Here is a 19,962-nt window from a genome sequence, read left to right as displayed (position 1 = left end):
ATACCGTTGTTACGACAATATATGAAATACGCTCTGGCCTCACTCCACATTATAAAACCTTCAAAGATCTTAAATGGGCGAATTGGACTAGCGTTTGTATGGTGAGCGAATCTCTTTTTCGATCGATAGAAAGAAAGAAAGAAAGAAAGAAAGAAAGAGAGAAAGAAAGAAAATAAGAAAGAAAGAAAGAAACGGTTAGCGAATCTCTGTCCCCACCAGCCAATCGCCCAGACAAGAAAGAAAGAAAGGGGGCATAATAATGACGATTTATCTCCACTATTTACATCCACAAAATTTCTAAGCAATGGGGGAGGGGTTGCGACGGGGAGGTGGGTTCATAAAATAGTGGCTTTTAAGATACATTTGACAGATCATGTGCACGGTGAAGATAATGAAGTCAGTGCATGCTTACACGGCAATTCAAATGATGTCATTGCCTAAACAAGTTTTTTTGGAAAAGAAACACTTTATTTGCACGGTGTATACATGTACTGTGTACTGGGTTTAAATATCACAGCTGCTGTTTATTTCATTGTTCTTTGGTATTCTTTTGGAGCACATTTTACAGCTGCTTTCGTTTTAACAAAGACCATTTGATTTAAGTTGAAACCCCATTCACTGGTATTTTTGTTCTCCCTCAAAAAAGATATGTAGATAAAACTAGGTTATAAATGAAGATGTCACGATATGATTTTCTCTGCTTGCTTTCTTTCTGCCGTTTTCTGTCCTCGTAAAGTATTTTCCGTCCCACAACTGGGCACAGAAGTAACTAGAGATGAGAGCATAGCTTTGCCAGCTTGTACATGTCAAATGATAATTGCCTCTTTATGTGTGTGTGTGTGTGTGTGTGTGTGTGTGTGAGAGAGAGAGAGAGAGAGAGCATCCATATAGAAATTAAAGTATATAGCTGAAATTCGCATATGCCCGGCTTAGAGCCATGGTTGTGACATTCTGTGCAGCGGAACAATAATAAAAAATACAAAATAACATTTGACTGGAAGTCATGTCGTTGGTCGTTTGGAAGAAAAGACGGTGGTAATATGAAGTTGCCCTTCAGTGCATGCATGCTTGCCTCCTAAAGCATTCACCAGGGTAGGGGTGAGAAAAATGGGGGTGGGGGCGATTACAACTTGCAAGGGATGGAGTTTAAGATATTAGGAATTCGAGGGGAATTCTCGTTAATTTTCCATTATGTATCCCAACTAATTTTATATTCAATGAATATTTCATATTCAATAAACTTGTACATGCTCTGGAAAACAAAGAAACTGAAATGATTGAACGATTGCATCATTGGTGTGTGTGTGTGTGTGTGTGTGTGTGTGAGAGAGAGAGAGAGAGTACACAAAAACAATCAAATTCAAGATCAAATGGATTTTGAAGACTGCCATAAAGACTGATGAAATCGTGTAGAACTGGAATGCGTATAAGAAGAAATTGCAAACAAAGTCAGATTAATGAAACTTTTGATTTATAAACAGCAATCTCCAACTGTGATTCAAAATAATGAAAATAATAATTACAAATGAATAGATGAAAATGTACAATGTTAATCTGGGTATAACTACCAACTCGAAACTACAAAAATGCAAAATTTGCATATTTTAGCACATCCGTGAGTTTTGTCTAAGACATATTCTTAGACACTGGTAATGTATAAATTTAAGGAAGATAGAGAAGACATATATCCAGATAAACGAGAGAGAGAGAGAGAGAGAGAGAGAGAGAGAGAAGTGTTCATTTCATGGACAGGCGTGTCATAAAAAGGATGTTCATCATGATATTATATTTTCTGCTCAATGATGTGCTAAAACTGCAACTATTGTTAGTCCCAACCGTCACTATATACACATACATAGTGGTTTAAATGTCCCTGAGGTAATTTTCTAATGTGTCTTTTTCTGAATAAACCAATGAAAAACAAAGGGTTATAGGAAAATGGTCAACAAAAGGTACTGCCATAAATTTCAATTACTAGTATACTAGTATTTTAATACTAAAACATTTAAAGCTAAACCTGCAATACGACCTCTAAACGTACTGGTTATACGGTAAAAGGTACACATAGAATTTGTTATCTTTACCTGTGAATGTAGGTGTGAACCGTCTTTTATCAGCATGACTTGCAAAATATTTCAAACCAAAAGCTTTTAAACAGAGTATTTGTCAATTCATGCTTGTAGGGTAAACTGATTTATAAATAGGAAGTTAAGCATTTATTATCTCATTACAAACACAACAATGTCAACTCTGCAAAGAAATTAGAAAAAGGAGACATGATGAATAATTTGATCTTGAAAACTTTTTAAACAACTCGTATACCAATACGAGACATATCATAAGAGAGAAACGACTACATTATGAAAAAATAAAGCCCACTAAAATCTTGCATGACTCATCGTCTGCCACAAAGAAATTTTAAAAAAGTAAATAGTTTATAGCTATATCGCGGAACAAAGGGGTATAAAGTAGGTGGATAACAGTTTCTTTATTACTCCCCCCCCCCCCGCGCATTTAGAAGTATTTATCTGTAAAACGTCGTTATTTATGAAGCATCTGGTCTTTTGTCTACGAAGTGAACGTTTCATTATAATGTTTTTATTTTTTTATATATCAAACTGAAACGCGAATACACAAATATTTAATCTAGGGCAAATAAAACTTCAAACGTGAAAAATTAAGTTCCATAAGGGACAATAATGTTCAAACAATATGGGTTATATTCAGTCTTTGACCAAAAACTGAAACAGGGAGATAACAGAATGTGCAAACATTACTTTAGTTACAAATGAATTAGTACAACTTTTTTCTTCACAAGTTAAATTTGTGCAATTAGTGTTAACGCAAACACCAGTGTTGACCAAGTTACACGATCAAGAAGTCATTCTATTACTACAAAGCACAATATCCCACACGTACATATCTAACATACATATTTCCATGTAACATATTACACATGCATACGAGTCACATCAACATAGATACAGAACTATCGTCACGTGCAGAATGATACGGAAATTTCAGTACTGTGTACTTTGCAATGACTACTGAAATGGAACCAACAATACAGATCATATATATATATATATATATATATATATATATATATATATATATATATATATATATTACTGCAGATACTGTTGCATAACACACTCAACACACTGTTTACGGTTGGGTACGCTATAGACACGAAAAAATACCACACCATTTTTTTCTACTTGGTATCCACGTTGACCACGAATAGTATCAAGGTAATGTACCTTATTTACGGATGACTGGCATCCCATGACGCAACCGCATCCAATAAATTTGGAAAGATTTAAAACTGTATAGAGTCATCTTCGTTAGATTTTCATGATTTCGGCCTCCAACTGACTATCTATAATATTATAAATTTCATTAATTTTGAACAAAGAAGAATATTGCTGATATCTTCAGAGAGTTATGAGCATATCAAAGTATATTTTTTACACGAGGGATAAAATAAACGTATTTTAAATATTCCCGTGTATGGTAATTTTACCACCAAGATTAAAGTACCATTTTTATCAGTCACACTTTGCATTGATGGCTTACCCTGATGAGGAAATGATAGTTCAAAACTACACATATTTGTTCACTGACGCAAACATTTTTTGTTAAGATTACATAATCATATAAACCCAGTTATAACTTGTTTAAATAGGGAGTTAATAATTTTGATCAGTTTTGACATTCCTACAATTTGCTTGCTTGGACACTTAAATCATAATAGCAATTTTCCTCCTAACATAGCACACATTCTGATAATATCTGCATAAAGCACGACTGACTCATACCCACATAACAAAGGCCGCGTCGGAAACCCCGTGCATAGCTCGATACGTAATAAATATTCCTATTTTGAGGGCATCGAAAGAACAAAAGGTAAAGGTGGGATAAAAGTAGAAGTGATGTACCATGAGTCATTTTGAACAATGTGGACATAGTTTTTATTGGAAACGTGATACGTAATAAATATTCCTATTCTGAGGGCACCGAAAGAACAAAAGGTAAAGGTGGGATAAAAGTAGAAGTGGCGTACCATTAGTCATTTTTGAACAATGTGGACATAGTTTTTATTGGGAAAGAAAGTTTGTATTGGGAAAGTAAATGAAGATTTCTGCCTGTAAAATTTTGAAATACTTTCCTCAACTAAAATTACACTGGAAATCCTACAGAGACCCCCACCCTTTTAGATATATCTCATAGTCAACGTGGATACATATCATTGCACTGTTAGTCTTTTGATCACGTGTTTTCCAACTGGACTTACAAAAGCCCAGCTGTAACTAAGTTATTGCACATCATCACTGTCTCTGGAAAGGCACAACAGACTAGTGTTTTGGCACAGGCGAGAAAAAATCTTCGCTTAACGCACTGGTAGCAGCACCACGAGAAAGATGGAAGTTTTCTTTGATCCAATTATCTTTAAAGTCCTCAAGTCGATGACATAAGTGGGGTTCTTGGTGACGCCGGAAGTGGCGGAGATGCGAATGAAAAATCAAAGGAATTGCTAGAAAGACTGACTGCACTGGACATGTAATTGAAATCAAATTCCATCGAGGAACCTGATGAAGGGTAATCATCGTCTGGTGAACAGTTCGTACGGGAAGACATAGATAAAGATTTTTTCTCAAAGTCTTGAAGCTGTCGCATGAAGTTTAGATTCGGTGAAATTATACTCCGACGAGATTTCACGTGATCATAGGCTTGTTCCAAAGTGAGGTTGTCTTTACACATGAGGTAGGCAATACAGATCGTTGCTGAACGACTAATCCCTGCATGGCAATGAACGAGAACCTTGCCTTTGTTGTTTCTTACAGAATCTGAAATGCGATAAAATTAATGTTAAGTTAATAATATAATTTGAAGAAAGGCATAAATTAAAATCGATGTAAACGAAAACGATCTAAACGTCATTTGAAATTATCATCTTATATGTAAGTAAAAAAGAGAACAATTTTAAACTTCGATAAATAAGAATAATGGAGGTCCTCTTTCTGAAAATCCTTTAGTTTCTATTAGAAATGTCGAGAAAGGTACAGCCAGTGTGTTTGTGTGCTTTTATAACAACACATCTATTTTTATCTTCTATTTGATATGACCATGTGTGGAAATGTACCAACCGTTCCGTGTAATTATCATCCAACTTTCGTATTTGGCAAAATCGAATGTGACCAAGGATGTACCCGCCAAGAAAAGGGGTAGTACTCACACCTCGTTAATCTGAAAACATCCAAAACTTACCTATAAAGTTATTGGCCTCAATGAACCAGCTCGTGAGATCGGCTGTCTCAGTGTCGTTGACTGGAATGTTCTTATATTTGAAGTCCGACTCGAACAAATTTTTGCACGTTGTAGATACGTTCAGTAAAGCTGTAATTCCGATCTCTCTCAATGTTTCAAGATGAGATGAGGATTGGGAATCCCCCAAGTACAACCCGTCTATAATCTCAACTGGTCCATTCTGCAAGAAAGGAGTAACAAGTGATAACAACTGTAAAGGTCTTCAAAATATTGTTTCTCCTTCTCATATCGGAGCCGCAGCGACTCCGTAGTTAATACATTTAGATACATTTTACTCTAGGCCGATAAATCAGCCCTTTACCCGTGATGATGTTGATTTTCGGGCGTGGGGCTGAAACCACCTATTAATTAAAAGCTGCAATTATCTGCATCCAAATTTGGCGGCACACATCTGTGCATATTGTATACACTTATCGGTATTTCTTGCGCTGTTCAGCTACCGTCAGCTGTAGAGTTCTTTTGGTGACATGTACATTATATTTTTAGAGCATATTGTAAATCCACCTGGAATAACACAACTATCTGTCATGTGGCCATTTTGAATTTCGCGCTTGATGTGGCTGTTACCAATTACCGGTATGTGTCTAAAGTGCACGCAGGTTTATTCAGGAAAGATCTGCATGCCGCAAAATTGCACATTTTAATGAAAAGGTCACATCAGACCCACATATCATCCATAAGTATCAACACAATTTTGTGTGTGTGTGTGTGTGTGTGTGTGTGTGATTTATCAGACTAATTTTACTCATAACCAAGAGAGTGCCGGTTTGACGCTCATCATGAGCCAGAAATGTTAAAATATTATTTGCCAGAGGAAGGTATTTAATTATATTTGCCTCAGCAGAATTTTAATTTCAACATTATTCCCACCAATTCAGAATTTATATCAGACTGCCACATCGCTTTTTTTTTTACCAAGTAGAAGAAACAGAGCCCATATTTTATCAAATGAATATTATATGCCGATAATTATACCCATCCGTTGCAGGATTCGTTTCCCGATTATGCTTAGCCAATGTCCCCCCTTTAATAATTTGTTGGCTGTGCCATTAACAAGCAGGGACTTGCAAGCAGTCAGTCCGTGGAAAACTGGAGCTTGCCGTAAACATAATATCCCAACACGTGTAAAACAATAAAATAAAATATGGTATGTTTTAAGGAAATGGCGTTGTATTTATTGAAACTTTTGTTTCCTTTGTATCTCTTGGCACCTTAAATCAGATGCCGATAACTAAAGTTATCCAAAAAATATGTATGTATAAAATACACGCATACTACATGCAGATCTAGTTGGAAGAACAAAAGCAGACGTGTGTCTGTATATAGGCAGATTCTGGATATATCTAAAGTTTGAGAGAGAGAGAGAGAGAGAGAGAGAGAGAGAGAGAGAGAGAGAGAGAGAGAAGAAAAAAAATTCAAGCAAAACTGGTTGATGTATTTATATCAACAACTCAAGGATTTATGAACACTTATTTTATCCAGTTACTTAAGAATCATCAAGTAGACACCTTCAAATCGGTCGCATGTATCAAAATATTTGATTCCAACTTTTGGAAATAAGTTCAGAACACTAATTTTTGTAATTTAGTTGTTTGACAAGCAGTATGTATCGTGTCTCATGTAATTATCACGTAAACGCCATTTCAAATGTCCATATGGGTACATTTTCCTAACATCAATCACGCTTAGTTGATACATACAATAGATAAAAATAACTAAAAAGAATAGTTCAATACATAAAAAGCTGAATAGAAGTGCTGATATATGTCGCTGTTGTTTTGGGGGGTTAACGCTATTTCTCAGCGCAAGATTGGCTATATATGGTGGCCAGTATAAGTGCTGAATGAAGAACCCGGGAAAACTCGGCAGGAACCAGTGACCCACAGGAAGTTACTGGTAGCTTTTCTTACATATCCACATAAACCAACCTCGTGACTCGAACCCACGCGGACAGGGGTGAGGTGGCAGTGATAGATAAAGGCGAGCGCTTGATACCACTCGGCCACCAGGGTCACTACTTTATATATACATATCGCATGGTATAAAATTGCATAGCATAGCATTAGAAACTAACCACGACCACTTGTCGGTAAATTAGCTCGTACAGTAAAACATGCTTCAGGAAAATTATACCAGAGGGGAGGGAGACGGGGGAGGGCTTCGGTTTACAACCCAAGTAGGGGTCTGCACCAGCCAGTGCGCTGGCTGAAGCCCTAACTTCATCTCTCACCTCCAGATATTGTAATGGTTTTAAGCAATTTTAAAGGGTTTTAGGATGTAATGGATGTTATGATATGTACTGATCTAAAGACAAAATAGGTTTAGAATAAACAAAATCCTGGTTTAGTTTTTAATCTGCCAAATTAATTAACGACTGGATTACCGATATAATAAATAAAGAAGATTAATAATAAAAAGCCCCCTTTAGTTATTTTTTTTTTCTTCTCTTATTTTCCATCTTCCCAACCCTTTAGAGATTGTTGAGGTATACAGGGACCGGCATGCTGATGACGTAAAAGACACAGGCATCGAAGGGCTGTATCACAAGGCGTTACGCGAAGTGACCAGGCCTGCGAAAGAACCTCAGAAAAATCAGCATGCAGGAAATGGACAAACGAAACACAAATTTCTTTTAATTCTTTGGGATAGGCCATTTAGAACCTTTTCTCGGTCTAGGGAAAAAATCCTACGTTAGATAAGACATATCTACCACGTAATATGATAGTGTGTCTATTCTAAAGAAGTAGGAAAAATATAATTAAGCTTAATCTGCGAAAATAAATATACCGGTTCTGGAGAAAACGGTAAACAAGGCTATGTTCACAAAATAAGAGAAGCATGAAAAATGAATAAAAAATATGCGGATTCTTACTGAGCATAGCCCTGAAACTTCAAAATTTAATTCGAGGGAAAAGGAGAATCGCCACACTAAACGTGCACCCATAAAAACATTTGGATTTGGATTTCTTTTTGCTATATACAAAGACACAGATTCTAGAACTCAGATATAGTTTTCAACATTTAAAATTCAACAAAAATAGTTTAAAGTTCAAAATAATACAACTATTTATCAAATTTCTTTCTTCTTAAATAAACTGAACATATCAGATGAAAACTCGAGGGAAATTTTGATATACTTGCTGTTCTAACATATAAATCTATAGCACAGAAACAATATAGCACATAGCATATTCATGACGTAGGGGACCCTTGGCCAAGGTCACTGCTACACAACAAAGGGAAGAGATTCCGAATATGAACAAACATAGATCGGATGAACAAAGCTTTTATATAACACGAGGGAAGAAATGCCCCATCAATTTTTTTTTTTAACAAATAAATTTTTTTCTCAAAATTATCTTATATAAAAGAATACGGAGAGATCTTCAGGGGAAAACAAAAACAAATAAAAACAAATATTTTTTTGAAAAAATGGGGAGGGGGGCATCGGCGGGTAATTGCCTTGCAAATCTGAGCTTACCCGAACCGAATTTGAATTTGTCCCGGGAGTTGGGCAAGTGGACTTCTAAGGCATTTTTACATTTTAACTGAACCAATGCAGAATTTATCTCACTATCTCGTGAAAAGTCCAAAGTCCAAGACTTGCAGACTTTATTTTCAAATAATGTTATACTTTAGCATTCAACATAATTATTTTAATTGTACAAGAGTGGCAAATGGGGGGGGGGGGAATCCACAAATATTTTACTCTAGTAAAAGATGACACAAAAAAAAATAAAAACACTAAATGAGCAATTTGCCTACGGAAACGTCCATCAAAGCGCGTCTGTTCCGACAGAGTACAGGTCAACGACCGATGCTAAAACCGAAACAGCATTAATCCTACAGTAGAAGACACCAACATTTCTCTAGCACAAGCTTTTCGCAGCTAAATCCACGCTTACTCGACTTAACGCCAACGCACCACTAAAAAAAGTGGCAAGTACAGAACTGTTTTGATTCTGTGAATCAGTTATATTGATTTTGTGTGGTTTCCTTTTTATGTGATGTTCCTGTGTGGGAACCTGTTTGCTACTCCTATAGCGCTGACCCAGTTTTATAAATGAAGAAATGCTAGACTATGTATGTATGTATGTATGTATGTATGTTTGTATGTATGTGTATGTATGTACCTAGGTATGTATGTTACTGTATGTAGTCTGATTTTACGACTAAATACAGCGTTTTGAATGATTGTGTACAAATGTAAATGCATTACTATTGGTCATTTAAATTTAACATTAAACGTGTTAAAAGTAACAGAACATTATAACACGAACAGTTAACGTTTCGACAAGTCGTAAAGGACTTTTCCAAAATTTTAAGACTAAACGTTATGAAAAAGGTAACAGGTTCAAAATTGACTAATGTTTTCACACATATACTAAATATTTTTAACAAGATTTATATCTTCAGTAACTTTAGAGTAAGCCACAAGCAAACTTCGTGTAATATGTGAAATGTAAAATATACAGTAACAAGATTATTTAACAGAACCGCAAGAAACGGAATATATGACTGACTTCATGTCTCTCGACAGTTTTTTAAGTGTTTAACTTAAGCCCAATCTAGTCTGCGAATTAAATTTTGAATGTTAGCTTCTAAAATAATTTGGAAAACTAACTGAAATTATGACTAAAATTTAATCTTTATTGTCTTTAAAATGTCAATATTTATTAAAAGGCGCACACTTACGCAGAGTACTTGAATCAAGAATTAAAGTAACTGGAAAACTTTTCTTACTTTTATACTAATTTTCAAATTATTTCAAATTCGTTATCATCGAAAAAGGCTACAAAATAAGGTCACTACTGCGCTTGCCCTGAATTACCTCCCATTAGAATGACTTCTCCACTTTGGGACCTAATTTTCTTTGTTTCGTACAGCTATGTGTCTTCAATCATTACATCACAAAAAATGTTAAAATTCATTGTTATTTTAAACGGTTACTTGCTAGCGAACTGAGGTTTACTATAAAATTCTAATTCACGTCTTCCCTTGGAGCTCTCTAGCTAGCGTCCTGCCATCATAAAGATGCACGTAACTTCCAACCTGCCCACTATCTGCCTCCTGTAGACTGTCACATGGATTCTTTGCGGAAATCAGATTTAGGGGAGTTAACTACTAAAATATGTTTGCTCTGCTTGTTTTTGACACGGGAATCGTTCCTTACTAATGACTGAAAAAAGTGTCTGATGATACAATTAAAAGACCCCCTATTTCATCTTCTGAAGATATGGAAATTTTTCATAAAGGAAAGAATAAACAATACAGTAGCGTGCAACTATGAGTTGTCAACTAAATGGATTTAGCAGTCTGGTTTTTATTTTATCCTCAGCACTGGTTAGATGTCCCGCAGACAATGTCTCGACGAAAAAGTGTCTTGGCCGATTCCGTGACAAACAATAATTTACTTAGGTTTTCAAACTTGAGAGCGCGTCTCATCCGGTTATTTATAACAGAGGGTTAATCAACTAGAGTCTCTCTGACTCGATATTCCCTCTGAACTAGCTTCTCCCGATTCATCGAAATTGTCATGAAGTGACAGCTAGATAAGGCATTTCCGGTGGTAGAGAATGCGGGATTGTTAAACTAGCTGTAATCGGGCGGTACTATTAATATCTCGAACCCCTAATCAAATTCCTAAGATGCGTCTCAGACAAATCTACAAACCTCAGGTGATCACTACTGTGTAAACATCCGTCTTTTAGAGATGGCTGGATCTTTGCAATAAAGCCCGATTGTCGCAAAGGTAATCTTTGAGATCTTGTGCAAAAATTGGGGGGGGGGGGAATACAGTTCAATCGCGCGAAATGCTTTTGTGAAGTGCCTTTAACAAGCCTTTGTTGCAAATGTACTATTTGCGTTAGGAGGTAGTAGTAGTAACAGTAATAGATAATTACTACTACCTCATACACCTTATCATTACAATATTAAATATGCAAAGAGAGACAGAGAGAGGGGAGGGATGTGACATTTACCTTGTTACAATGGCGCCTTAAAGCGGGAAATGAAAGAGGATTTTCGTTGACGTCGATTCCGGGTCTAACGCAGAGATCGGGGTACTGGGCGGATAATTCCTTGAACCCGCCTGGAAATAATAACAATTAGATAACTTCAATTACAAAAGTTTGGAATCCATTTCCAAGTATACTTGATATTTAAGTTCAGAACACGTCTCTATAATTATATACAACCTTTCACACAATGATGACAATGACATGAATTCTGTGTTCAAATACCCTATTTCCTACTAATGTCGCTCCGTATTATAAATGACCTTTATTTCGAAGAATAAACAGACAATATTTGTATGGTTTATTATTTAAAAAATGTTGCAATCAGGTTGGTAATACACGACGCTAAACTGTTATCATGGCAAATTCTCTCCTCCCACCCACCTCTCTCGTACCAAATGAATTCCAGCTTCTCTCATCCCGGTTTTTAATTAACTGGCATGAAGATCGCACATCCTGACAGTAAGTGCGAATTAAGCACCGGAAACAGGAAATAATAGAACCGATTTCCACGTGTACGCTCCCAGTTAGAGAGTTCACCTGTGTGCACTGATTCGAAAATGGCACGCAACTTTTCTGTTAATCTGCTCATGTGGCAAAAGTCGTTCTGTCTTACTCAATACACAGTATTACATCGAACGGTCGAGCAACCATATTATATTGCAAACTAATATCGTTGCATGAACTTAAAGCAAATGAGATGTGTAAACGTTCTTTGGCACAGCCCTTCAACTACATCAAAGCACTCAGAATAATTGCGTAATTAAGTGGAGGCAACCTTTCTCATTAGGATGCGTCCCACGATTATAATGTAGCTTACAAGGTGTTGCACTTTTACAATGAATGAGGTTTACACACACACTTTTAAAATGAATGAGGTTTACACACACACTTTAAAATGAATGAGGTTTACACACACATATATAATATGTAGCCAGGATTACCCTGACGTAATGTAAAACTATACATACATGCATACGACAAGCGAGTGGCTGTAATGCATTGTGGGATGTAATGATATTACAATGCCGAGGATGACCGTCTAAAAAACTTGTTTCGTTTTTAGAATAAGGCAATACATACAGATTTAATACGTGTAGTTTTAAACAACTTTTATATTCAGAAAGGAAATCTTAATGTTATGTCATTATTTTAATAGCTGCAATGTGTGTAACTTGCACAGATTAAAAGTGTATATATATATATATATATATATATATATATATATATATATATATATATATATATATATCACATTTGTATCAAAAACAGGCCAGACCACTAGTGCAAGAATTATTTCCCAGTGTTTTTTTTTTTCTTTCTGAAATGTACTGTCCACTTTTAGAAAAGATACAAATATCTGGAACATATCTTCAAAGATGATTTTCATTGATTAAACGATGTGTTGTCATAACAGTGAGAAATTAAATATCATCTTGGAAAATCAGTTCCAAATATTTCCAAATTTATTTCAGTAATTATTGTTTGATGAAGGAAAGGAAACATTTATACTTGAGACTGTTCGTTTAACAAATGCATTTCGAATCTCATTACTATGGTTTATTTTGCATTCTTTGCATCGTTATGAATGCACAATAACATTTCGGTCACTTCATTTTAACATACACGCGGCTTGTTTACTAGCAGACATCAATGTAGCATACTTTGTGGTTGTAAAAAAAAAAAGTGTTGCTTATAGCAGCCATCGCCCAAAGATGCGGTTTTCTTATAAATTAATGTCTGACGGGACCTAAACGTCATTCAATCCCTCTGACAGGTCAGATATGTGAGCAATGCCCGCTGCATGCGTACTGCCACCGTTCATCGAGCCGTATAATTTATTTAATGAAGTGAGGTATCTATTTGCGCTTCCGTTTATAATTAAATTGTCGTTTCCGCTCCTCGTGGGGCGCTCATCTCACTAACCAAAACATCCTGCCAGGTTTATCTTAACCTTGGACGATGGTTGAAGTTTAAAGATCTCCATGTTAATGCCTGATATTGCCGGCGTAATTTCACTACAATGGGAATATTTATTTACTTTTATGTAATCGTGTATGCCGCCAGATTAACGTGGATAGTAAATATTTTGGTTTACTCACAGGCAAGATTACAACATTAACTTTTTTAATCATGGTATTTTATATGTACGAAAGCCTCTGCTTGCAATTGTGCTTAAGAGATACGTTCGTGCAGGTGGTTTGCCTGCTGCACTCCACGGTTCACACATATAACATCATGAAGACAGACTGGATACGATAACCTTTTTTTTTAGCTGCTTCAAACCAGTTACTGAATAGTGAATACAAACTACTACCAGGAAATTTAGTGGTTACGATTTATAGAAGCATTTGCTTCCTTAATCTAAGTAAACAATTATACTGAACATATGATCTATGAACCATTCTTTCGTGTCTATACACATGTATATGTAGATGATACAGCAAAAAATAAAATACTGGCATTGTTGAGAGCAAACTAAAGAGTTAATAAAAAATAATATGAAATAGATGCTTAGCAAAACGATTTGCTAGCTGCTGAGAAATGTACTTCGAAATGGTATAAAAACTTAACCGATATTAATGTGCCAAATATTTAGTTATCCTCGTCAGCCACTTTGAAACACACTCGTTATAAAATTAATTAAGCAAAGAGGAATTGTAAAAAGGGGTTTGTATCGAATTAGCTGATACTAAAAGCATACAATACAGTCACAGCTTCACTTTTGATTTACTGGTGTATTGTGTGGGGACAATTCGGTACTTATTCTTACATGCAGGGACCATACTGTTTACAGACAATAACAACCTGTGTGATTGTTGTTGTTATTCTAGGGTTTAACGCCATTTTTCAGCACAAGATAGGCTATACATGGCGGCCAGTATAACTGGTGGAGGACACGGTGATTGAAATGTCAAAGACGTTTGAACATCTACATCATCGCTTTTCAACAATTGCAGAGAGGATTCAAATTAAAGATTTAAGTATTGTTTGAAAAACTGTTCGTTGCACGATCGTAAATAATTTAGCGCCAGAGTATATTAATGTCTGCAAGTCTGTAAGGAGCATCATTACCAGGAGTGAACGGTGGAATGAAAACAATTTTATAAGTAAAATATGTTCAGACAAAGTATTTTTTTTATATATAAAAAACTGTCTGCGTACGCCGGTAGATGTATCGAAAAGTTTGCAGCATAATATTAAACAAACACCGAATTATTCAGCTTTCTAATATTTTTTTTTATTTATTTCAACTTCACTCTGCAAAACAGTCAGCTGTGATAAAATTAAATCGGAGCGATAGGTAAATATGTTATCCCACTGACCTTTTTGAACAATCGGAACATAACTGCTCCTTTTTGTTTATACAAATATTACGTACAGATAGTAATGAAATAATTTCAAACAAGGTGGTAAGATACAACCTGATCAATGAATAAAATTGTCACTAGACAATTGTGTTAAACGGTCGTGAGCCTGCCTGACGGAGAGAACACAACTGTATGTTAAGCAGTGTCCACTGAGTGAAAAGATGTCTTTGGAGCACCAGTAGGTGCTCTGCAAGTTGCAGGTTTTAAGATTGTTGGGGGTGGGGGAGCCTGCAAATCGTCGTGAAAACGTGATGAAATACATTTAATTCGTAAGAAGAGTATTAGTGTCAGTTATTAGCTAAATGTCCGAACTCATCCGATTGACTGTTATCAGACTGATGAAAATGCGATACGTTTTAGTTGTGTATTGGGTATGCAGACTTTATTATTGTTTGAATACCTAGGGGGATCTTCGATTGACGATTTGTAGATAGCTCTTCCGAGCACAGTCTTTTATACTTGTTGTCCTCAAGTACACTGGGACAAAGCTAAATGTGACAGCTGAATTTTGTACACAATAAAGAATCCATCGATTTGTCACGATTTCGTCTCATTCATATTGATAAGATTGTATTCGTTAAAAAAAATATTCAAGCAACCCACGGGGTCTACTGACCTGGATAACCCCTGGCTTCTTTTACCCAAGAAACAGGCGATCAAACTCAAATGTCAATTGACACTAATCTCATATATAAATAAAATTGCAGGTGAGATAACGATAAAGATTTTCATTTTGAAGAGGTTATTTACCTCAGGTATTAGTAAGTATACACAAATACAAGTATAGTAAATCACTTCGGCAATGGCCCAGTGATCTCTGAACGTTGGCTTTCAGACTTTGTAAAGCTTGAGGACATTCCAAGGTCACTGATGTGTTTCTAATAATCGGGTTTCTAACTATGCCGTAGGGAACCCAAGATGTGTCGACCCTCGACACTGCGTAATGAAACAAAATTCATAAAACTAAATTGATAATCTTTTAAGTTTGTGAAAAACATAAGGCTATCTCTGTCTTTACACGAAATAATAATGATTATCAACTTTGCTGCGTTGTGAATGAGTAATTAAGTCGTATTCTAATTTGTCTTATGTAGCGATACGGCTTGCAGTGTAGGTAGCAGAAAAGACGTTTTTCGCAGCAGGGGACATATCGTATTGGGTCGTCCGCCAAACCGATCTGCGCGGGGGAGCAAAGATCTGTCCGATTCAAAGCTCAATTGTTATTATACTATGCACACATCTTACATCGATTGATTGAAGAGAGATCAATCGACATTAGATCATGGCCCTCCTTGAAGTTTTAAGTCTGGGAACAATTATTGACATAAGGATTCACCGGCAATTTACCCGTCATTAGGGCAGGTTGGGCGCCATTCTAGAGATATGTTTATTGTTATTTTGTGGAACGTTGACAGATTTCTACCGGCGGTGAGAATCCCTCCCCCCTCAACTATTTATGAATATGACATTACATAAAAAATATAAATTGATGAAACTACGGCCTAATTTGTATTATGCACGCGTGAGAGAAAAAAGCACCGAGAGACCCACACCACATATACGAGATTCATTTACCTCCTCAAACTTTGTTTTCTTTCTTTTTCACTAAGCCACATACGAGCAAAGTGTTTCAAAAAAGCCAAAACCCACTAACATCACTTACATATTGTTGCAAGATATTGGCATAACCATATAACAGTTGCAAAGTCAAAAAGTTATAGAGAAAATAAAAATTAAAAAGGCATTTTGTTAAAAGATACCATGACAAACAATGCAGTCATACTACAGCATCTCCTGAGATAGAACAATGTCGCATATTTCCGTCCACCCACTCAGGCCGTATGACAGTTAGCATGCAATTTAAAGATAAGCCAGTGAGGTCCGAACAGATATATATATATATATATATAATAGTTTCCCTAGCAATGTCAAGCGTTCATTTTAAAAATTCTTGCCTGACATTTATAAATACATATTTCTGTCAAGCTATGTTGACAAGATGCCACGCGCACAGTTTTGATACCTCATTTGCATTTCGGCATATCTAACTGAACATATTCAAGTGGGTTTATCCTATTTAATCAGCAATATCACGTGCATAAATTTCGCGTATATTCATTTCCCGTAATAAATGCCTATTTGTGTGGACCCAAGTTCACAGCAGACGACATCACTGAGTACTCCTTGATGTACGTGGGCGAAAGGTGTAGATTGATGGCGATGCATTATTTACCCAAACACAAAGGAGTATTACCAAGTACGATTCATTTCATTTTATAAAATGTGTTTGTTCATATTAAAATTTTCTTCGTGTTTTATGGGCGTATATTACGGAAAACTTCGCACCGTGAACTAATTATGAGAACTTCCTGTTACTAAAATTTACTCAAAGTACGACTTACACTTGTATCTATATTAATGTTTAAGTCGAAAGTATTTTCATTAAAACACTGGTTGCAGTTTTCACAATAAAGTTTTTCCATTTCTGAAATAGGTCGTACTTGAAATATGCAGTAATTATTTAATCGGGCATGTTGTCTCTCTAAAATTTGAATTTGACTTTATTCCCAATCTTAATTCAAAACGCGTGAATGGTTGCAAACATCTGCATTTGGGTATATTTTGATGTTTGGGTAAGTAGTCTCGCTCGTTGAAGGTGACCATAATTTTGGATGCGCTTGTACAGAAAAATTCTATATAACTTTTGTGCTGCATATTTATTTTCAATGTTTTCCATCAATAATTATACATGGGTATTTAAAAAAAAAAAAATACACGCACAAAAACGGCACTGAGGTGGATAGAAGTCCCCGATCATCAGGCCGGAAACAAAAGTTTTACTAAACGATAGCTGTCCATTTCAAATTAAATCTTTCGCTTCCTATGTATAATCACGTATTGGCCTTTTATTTGGAAACCTTTACAGCACACAGCAGGTCAACGGTACGATAGGCGAAGACTCGAAGATCACCTCGCGTGAAAAGAACATAAAAACATAGATGTCCCACTTTACGGAGGTGCACACAAATTTGCACATTTACATTGTACTGAATACTTCTTCTCGACGATCTTTTAGTTTTACCTTCGCATATCTTTCTACAATCGCACATAGACAAGAGCTTCTCCAATTTCGGAAACATATCTTCTATATACAAATTATGATACCCTGATAAAAAATGTTTCAATAAGACAAATATGGTAACATATATGGATAGTTAGTTTATTTACTTATTCTATGACTGTGACACCAAAGGTATATTAATCCCGTTTATCATTCTTTCTTCTTCTTATTTAGTAGTAGTAGTAGTAACAGTAACAAAACTTACCTATAATGTAGTATACTTCGTCAAGCTCGACTTGCTGTCGTAAACTTTTTAGCACAGAGTACAAGTTTGAGTCTTGGGTGGAAATGGCGAGATCAGTCGTTTGTGCATCATAAACGATCACATGTCGAAAATGTCCATCCAATAGCAATTTCCTGCTTGTCTCACATGGAACAATATTTTCCAAAGCAACAAATCCGTTCGAACGCCTTTTTAAGATAGGTGGACAGTGAACATTTATGGCTGACACAATGTGGGTTACGTTATAAGCCATAAAGGGTCTAGCGTCGAGAATGAGAGTATACTGGCACTGTGATTGCAGCAAAGTTGCTGCTTTTGAAGGATATATTCCTGAGGAGACAGAGGTATCCACTGGGTTTTCCATTGCAAATCGGGAAGCAAACAGCTCTCTTTAAACTGATAACATGTACATACGTCCGTGACAACTACTGCATGAACTCCAATACAAATGAACTCGCTTTCAGCGAGTCGGTGTTTATCAATGGGCTTACGTTTCCGCCGCAATGAATGGGCTGCGATGAGGTTTCTTTTGTTGTTACGCGCTAAAATTAGTCCATGTTTACTTGTCCTAATTCTTACTTTATAACTTTAATGCAACACTGCAGCTGTTCACGACGATCTCTTGCCTACTTTTGTATATTTTTTTTACTTGAAAGTTCTTTTAATATCTTATTTAAAGAAGGAATAACCCTCAATATTACGTCTATACATGCACTATTTACACATGACGCGTCAACGAAATACATTCATTTTGAGTACCGTTCCCACGACCTTGTCACGTGGGCTACTCGTCACGCCCCTAGATACCTAAATAAGGAAAGCTAAGCGCGCCTGATGAATAATTCAACAACGTTGTCTTGCTCGAGTATGCTAACTTAACGACACAAGATGTTTTGTTTACTAGCTGATGTCAAAATACAATTGCTTTTGGGACCTACATCCATTGTTCAAGGCAGCTTATCCATATTCGTGTGTGCCCGATATAACTTGAAAGATAACACTCATATAATCGGGTGACAAAAGATCAGGGTTGTACGCATTCACGAGTTTCTACGTAGGGCACGGCTCGCCCATTCTACCCGGGTTGGGTTTCCCACGAGGAGGATGATAATTCAATGCATGTAATTAGCTAATTAGCTCTGTGGTAACAATAATCAATGTTAAACAGTAAAATGGCTACATATTCAATCCGCGAATATGTGAAATGATATAGAAAAAAGAAGAGAAAAAAAAAACAACATAAACTGTACGCAGATTTGAACAGCATTGTACAATAGCTGCAAGTGATGTTAGTATAATTAGTACATACTAACCATAGACTTGAGTGACATGGTATTAAGCTTTCAAAGTAAGAAAGGGTGTACGAAGATATGAATCATACAGCTGCGAAAATATTACATACATTTTGCCTTGCTCTTTATTTCATTCTGTTACACTCCCTTTTATTACCTATTTACACCAAGAAGTCCATTGTATCCTTGCAGTTAGTTTTTCATTTATTTGAGACATTTCATTATATCTTTGTTCATCCGTTTATTCATTTCTCTTATATTTATTCATGCATTCAACCCTTTTGTTATTTTAGTCTCGTCCACTAATCAAACTGAAGCATAATTTTTACAGCCTAGATACCTTAAACATGAATGGATTGAAACAACAACAACAAAAAGAAGAAGAAAAAGGACAGGTGTCGTACCCTCTTTACTTTGGTCGGAGTCAGTTAGATAATCGTTATTTTTAACGTCTGACTTTTGAAAGAACAAAACGTTAGCCTGTTAATTCCACCTAAAAAAAAAGTTATGGGCGTTGTTTTATAATCACGTATCGCGTAAAGTCCCCCAGTTAACCTAAATGAGGAAGACCGCATTAACAGGAAATGTATTTTTCTATACAGGAATA

The 19,962-nt window shown here is 36.0% G+C and overlaps 1 protein-coding gene across 1 annotated transcript; it reads right to left on the bottom strand.

The window, feature by feature from the left end:
- Positions 1–1,454: 1,454 nt before the first annotated feature.
- On the bottom strand, positions 1,455–18,564 carry LOC149795255 (dual specificity protein phosphatase 4-like). The gene is made up of 4 exons (XM_089964980.1): positions 18,046–18,564; positions 11,313–11,422; positions 5,272–5,491; positions 1,455–4,850 (listed from the first exon to the last, which is right to left on the bottom strand). Exons 1-4 carry the CDS (start codon positions 18,425–18,427, stop codon positions 4,462–4,464), a joined length of 1,101 nt encoding a protein of 366 aa, XP_089821106.1. The 5' UTR covers positions 18,428–18,564; the 3' UTR covers positions 1,455–4,461.
- Between the last annotated feature and the right edge of the window lie 1,398 nt (positions 18,565–19,962).

The sequence above is a fragment of the Sinohyriopsis cumingii genome, chromosome 7 (genome assembly GCF_028554795.1).
Source record: "Sinohyriopsis cumingii isolate HCF-2022 chromosome 7, ASM2855479v2, whole genome shotgun sequence".
In the NCBI taxonomy this organism is placed as follows: domain Eukaryota; kingdom Metazoa; phylum Mollusca; class Bivalvia; order Unionida; family Unionidae; genus Sinohyriopsis; species Sinohyriopsis cumingii.
Note: the sequence above shows the minus strand (reverse complement) of the source record. Positions and strands in the feature narration are given on the sequence as shown.

Coding starts and splice junctions, on each gene's coding strand:
- LOC149795255 (XM_089964980.1), bottom strand. CDS start 18,427: ATGGAAAACCCAGTGGATACCTCTGTCTCCTCAGGAATATATCCTTCA. Junction 11,423..18,045: donor CGAAGTATACTACATTATAG/GTAAGTTTTGTT, acceptor TATTATTTCCAG/GCGGGTTCAAGGAATTATCC. Junction 4,851..5,271: donor TGAGGCCAATAACTTTATAG/GTAAGTTTTGGA, acceptor ATCGCATTTCAG/ATTCTGTAAGAAACAACAAA.